This window comes from Lactuca serriola, chromosome 6 (genome assembly GCF_051521515.1).
Source record: "Lactuca serriola cultivar US96UC23 chromosome 6, Lser_US96UC23_V15, whole genome shotgun sequence".
Taxonomy (NCBI): domain Eukaryota; kingdom Viridiplantae; phylum Streptophyta; class Magnoliopsida; order Asterales; family Asteraceae; genus Lactuca; species Lactuca serriola.
The window spans coordinates 15,356,566-15,362,396 of NC_136413.1; the positions used below are offsets into that span (position 1 = coordinate 15,356,566).

Genomic DNA, 5,831 nt, shown 5'->3' on the forward strand with positions numbered 1-5,831 from the left:
TATGGATGTAGTATTCAAAAGAATTGGTTTACTATACAAAAGAGCTTAGCGACGCAACTTGTTGCTCGTTTGCCTTCTAATTCGTTGCTTGATGATAACTAAAATGTTTTATTTAAAAAATTACATTTTATTTCTTAAAATTTTAATATAAAATACACTAATCTTACACCTAGTAAAAGAAAAGAAAATATTTTAATATGATTGATATTAAGGTAATTAAAAGGTTATTAGAGATTTTGGGGAGACATGGAATTAGTAATGGGGTACACCTTATTAAATTAATAGTGAATTTGTTAATTGAATGCATCGAGCAATTCGCCGGTTGGATTGGAAGGAAGGACGAATCTTTGACTTCCCTCGAAGTCAAAATCTACCTTCATATAATCAAAAATCAATTAATTGTTTATGTAATAACAATTAGAAAACAAAAGTAATAATGGAAAAAATAAATAGAGATACAATTAGCCAGAAAAATTGGAAGATATATATAAAATATACATCTCAAAGCTATCACAAAATTAAACAATGTCGTAATTTTATATCGTGGACAACACAATTGAACGTTTTTCTTACTATAAGTTATACTCGTAACTTTAAGAAAGAAAAAATTACAGATGATTAACAAATTATTTTATTTATTTATTTTAATCGTTCAATTTATTTTTGAGTATCTGTTAGATAATTAACGTTACAAAATATTCTCAATTTGGCACTTTTAAGTTTTAACTGACTATAGCATTTTATCTGGCTTATGTGGTGCTTTTTAAACGATTTATATTAAAACTTGATTAGAATAACCGAGCTATAGCCCTTATCTGAATTGTTACCCTCTACTTTTTAATCAAATCTAACCTAATTGAGTTAACAAACTAAAATGGCAAGTCATATGTGATATTATTTTAATCCAAATTCTTAAAAAAATATCACTTACACAGGTTAAGACTATATCTAGATAAAGAGACTAAAATGAAACCTAAAATTAGACAAATTAAAGTAAGTTGAATAACTAATAATAAACAGATAGAATAATTCGTTGATTATTTATAACAACTTTTCTTAAAAAATTAACCTGTATTATTTATGATACTTAGTTAAAATAAGTAAAAAGATACGATTTTAGAAAGTGTATTACATATTGACAAAAATTAATTCAACATGTAGAATGGACAAATGTGGTTACTTTCAACATTTTCTTTTTAAAATTTTGTAATTAAAATAAAGTATTCATATATGGATGATTTTTATATATAATAATCCGTTTTCTTGCAAGAGCTTATCGATCTTCTTTTTTAATTCTCATCATTTCCGTTAAAAATGTTAACATATTATGAAATTAGCAAGCACTCAACTATTATGACATCACCTTTTGTACAACGTAAAAACAAGTAAACATATCATGACAAAACCTTGGGCATTATATTGATTTCTATATTACTTTTTTAATCGGAAATTTTGAATTAAAGTCTATATTAAATAATATTAATCACAAGACAAATATGCAATTCTCTCTCTCTCTCTCTCTCTCTCTCTCTCTCAACAGCAGGACCATCTCATCTTCTTCCTCCGATTCCGATACCTTCTGCGATATTCACCGGCCCCCACCACCCCTATCTTCTCCTCTCTACCAAGCATCAAACCGCAAAATTTCAAATCATCTGTCTGTGGTGTGGTGTCTAGTCTATGCTATACAGCTGCAGCGCACTCTCAGTTCACAGTCGACAAATTAAAAATGATTGAGATGATTAAGTATCTGATCGGCTGCGCCGGAGCAAGCGGTTACGGTTCCAAATCCACCGCCGAGCAAGTCACCGATAACTGCCATCGTTTATGCTCTTACACCGCCATCATCACAGGTAATAATCATGACCTACAAATCTATAATCGTATTGATATTCATGCACATGCATAGTCATCATTGTCGTATTATCAGTGGAGAGATGCAAAATCATTTTCGTTTTTTTAATCTGATCTAATTTTTTGGTTTTGTTTATTTGAATTTGTCAATCTGATATAATCAGGTGCGACGTCCGGGATCGGAGCTGAGACGGCTCGCGTCCTGGCTAAGCGCGGTGCTCGTCTGATCATGCCTGCTCGGAATCTAAAGGCCGCCGAGGAGAATAAGGCTCGTATCTTGTCGGAGTTTCCTGATTCGGAGATTATCATTATGACTCTTGATCTTAGCTCGCTTCATTCCGTCAGGAGTTTTGTTTCTGATTTTGAAGCTCTTAATCTTCCGCTTAATCTCCTCATGTAATATGATCGACCATTAATTCCTTCAGTTTCAGTTATTAATTCCTCACACTGAGTCATGAATGAATATATTCTTAATTATCACAGTAACAACGCCGGAAAATTTTCTCAGAATCACTGTATATCGGAAGACGGGATGGAGATGACTTTTGCAACGAATTATCTAGGTTAGTTTTCTGCAAAATAACAATAATCAATTATCAGTATGCACAGTGAAAGTGTGATTATTTTATGTTTACATATTGATTGTTTTAATCTGAATTAGGTCATTTTTTGTTAACGGAACTGTTGATGAAGAATATGATAGAGACGGCAAACATAACCGGCGTACAAGGTCGTATCGTGAACGTATCTTCCGGCATCCATACCTGGTTTTCCGGCGACTTGATTCGTTCTCTTGGTCGAATCACTCGAGATAAAAGGTACTGATTCGGAAGTTATTTAAAAATCACACAAATCGACTCGAGCTCGGGGAAAATCGAGAAGAAAACGATTAACTCTAAACGGGATATTTATCTAATTAATGCCCAGATTTTGTCTACTTTTGTTTGATTGCAGACGATTCTCAAATATTCTTGGCAAATTCCACGCTTTAATTGCTGCGTTCCACATAAATTGTTGAGATTTCTTGGAGAAAAAAACAAAAAAGCATCTAGAAACAAAACGATCGATCTCACAAAGAAACAAAAAATACCTAATTGTGTTGACAATGATTCTCAAACTCAAAATCAATTGCTTTAATGTTATTAATTAGTTGGAAAGTATAATTCATATTCACGATCGTATAGATTCGAATGCAATTACCTTGTAATTGAATATTCAATTAATCAACCTGTTATGCATATGAGATTATATATAATATTGGTTTTGACTTGTTCTCTGCATATTTGTCTCTTGTGTATGCAGTCAGTACGATGCAACACGTGCATATGCAATCTCGAAGCTCGCTAACGTTTTGCATACCAAGGAACTTGCTCGGAGACTCAAGGTATCATTACATGATCATGATGATTATATATATATATATATATATATATATATATATATATATATATATATATATATATATATATATATATATATATATATTCCAATTGAAGAATATAAAATTATTTTATTGATTAAAAGACGAAACTTGTTCTTTTCTATTTCTACTTCTTCTTCTTCCTGCTGGACATAAACATCACATCACGTGTGTTCCTATGTTTATATATGTTATCTTGTTCAAACCATCTCTCATCTTTTTCATATCTTTTCCATGTAAATCACATTAAAAATTTCTTGTTAAGATCTTTTATGAAGATTGTAAAATCTCATTTTTTATTTTACTTTTTAATTAGCAAATGGAGGCGAACGTGACTGTAAACTGTGTGCATCCTGGGATCGTGAGAACGGAGCTAACAAGAGATCACAAAGGCTTTGTAACAGGTAACTTATAAGATTAAAATAGCAAATAAAACAACAAAATAATTAATTCTGAAGTGGTGTAAAGTTTGATAAATCTTCTATTTTTGTTACTTTATAAATATATATGAATTCTTAAACATGCAGATCTCGTATTTTTTCTGGCTTCAAAGCTGTTAAAAACCATTCCTCAGGTAATATATATATCTCTGTCTCTTGCACATCCATCTAAAATTAATATAACTGCAACACGATCTATTATTATATACATGTGTGTACTGTATATATGTATAAAAAACTGTTTCACTTCGGTTTAAATACGTTTATTTTATAAAAAGAAAAATTAATGCAACCAGTTTCAGTTCGTTTTAATTAATTACATTTTTTTTCTAAAAAGGAAAATCAACCTAACCAATTTTAGTTAAGTTTAAGTATGTTTTTTTTTTAAAAAAAGAAAAAGAAAAATCAATCTTCTATAAGGAATAGAACATATTTTATGTAATCATTGGTAATTAGCATGACGATAGATTTATGAAAACCCCAACAAAATGTTAACTTTTATTTAGTACACACTTACAAACTATACAAACATAAGGTATTTTGCGTATTTTGATAAAAATGGTAATCCGTACGTATTGTCATTAATAGAAAACCTATTAATTACGCATTATTAAAAAGTTAGTTTATGATAACTGGTTTCAGTCTAGTTAATTTGGATTAATTTATGGTTGATTTTACTTAATTAGTTTATAATGACTGATATGATATAGCATACATGAATAATTTTCTGAAATAGGCGGCGGCGACCACATGCTATGTTGCAACTGACCCAAGACTCAGAAATGTGAGTGGGAAATACTTTGTAGACTGCAACGAAGCATCAGCATCAAAACTAGCATGCGATCCAGAGGAAGGTGCTCGGCTATGGTCTTTCTCTATGATCATGGTCTCAAAGGAACCCAGATCAGATTTTTCCACTTTCCATGGATTATATTAATTAATTAATTAATTAAACACATATATACTACATATATATATATATATATATATATATATATATATATATATATAATTATACTACATGTTATATATAATAGCATCAAGATTAAAACAAGATCTAGATACTCAATGGATTATATATACTATATTATATCTATCAAATTAAAAAAATATACAGATACTCTAGGAACATGTTATGGTTACAACATATACCCTAAAGAAATTATAACAAAGAGAAGAGCTGGCAGTTTTATAAATATATTACTAGTCATGTGAAACAGTTGATTGTGAAGGCATATATATATACACACACAGTTTTTAATTTGGAAAAATAATAGACGTGGTATTTTTCCAAGTTAAATACTATGTTATTTTTTTCAATATATAATGGTTGTTGTTGAATATTAAACGAAAAATATGTGTAAACATAGGAAGTGTAGATGAAAAGATGGTGGTTTCTTTTTTATAATTTCCTGTAATGTAATTGATGTAATGTTTCACGTTTTGTGTTATATTTGATGGTAATAGTTTCGGCCTTTTTTGAAATCTGGAATGAAGGTTCTTTTGTTGATTCTTTGTTTAACATGTTACATTATATGAGAAGAAAATCAATTAAGGGGACAACATTCAGTGCATTCAATTGGCCAGTAGAAAATATAAAATCTATGATTGAAATTGATTAGTTTTAAAATTTTGTTTGTATTATTTTTTTTAATGGTATTTTTACAATCTTTTTTTTTTCAGTTTTTTAGATTTAAAAAAAGAAAAATCAAAGTTAAAATTTTACATGATTATGAGTTTAAAATTTTTATTTTAAACAAAAAGTTAATTTGATTAGTTTTTTTTTTATAGTTTTTTGCTTTGTGTTTTATGTCATTTTATATTTTTCAACTATTTTTTACAAACATTTTCCACAAATAAAACTTACATACAACTTTATGTTTTCAACTTCCAACTAGTTTACCAAATATACCCTAAAGTTTTCATTTTTAAACAAAAAAAATCCTAATTTACAAATGTATTTCTTTATATAATTAGTACCTTCAAATTGTTTCGTATACCCCCTTTGTGTAAAGTAATATATGTATCCCTATAATTTGACAATTTTTGTAAGTGAATGAGGTATGTATAATAGCACCTTTAAAAGCTATTCGAGTAATTTTTGATAACTTTTAGCT

The 5,831-nt window shown here is 29.1% G+C and overlaps 1 protein-coding gene across 1 annotated transcript; it reads left to right on the forward strand.

Moving 5' to 3' along the window:
- The first annotated feature begins 1,503 nt into the window (after window positions 1–1,503).
- LOC145058316 (short-chain dehydrogenase TIC 32 B, chloroplastic-like) lies at window positions 1,504–5,199 on the forward strand. The gene is made up of 8 exons (XM_079006236.1): window positions 1,504–1,853; window positions 2,019–2,250; window positions 2,338–2,417; window positions 2,516–2,672; window positions 3,157–3,238; window positions 3,591–3,678; window positions 3,802–3,848; window positions 4,451–5,199. Exons 1-8 carry the CDS (start codon window positions 1,730–1,732, stop codon window positions 4,649–4,651), a joined length of 1,011 nt encoding a protein of 336 aa, XP_078862362.1. The 5' UTR covers window positions 1,504–1,729; the 3' UTR covers window positions 4,652–5,199.
- Window positions 5,200–5,831: the final 632 nt, after the last annotated feature.

Coding starts and splice junctions, on each gene's coding strand:
- LOC145058316 (XM_079006236.1), top strand. CDS start 1,730: ATGATTGAGATGATTAAGTATCTGATCGGCTGCGCCGGAGCAAGCGGT. Junction 2,251..2,337: donor CTTCCGCTTAATCTCCTCAT/GTAATATGATCG, acceptor TAATTATCACAG/TAACAACGCCGGAAAATTTT. Junction 3,849..4,450: donor TGTTAAAAACCATTCCTCAG/GTAATATATATA, acceptor TTTCTGAAATAG/GCGGCGGCGACCACATGCTA.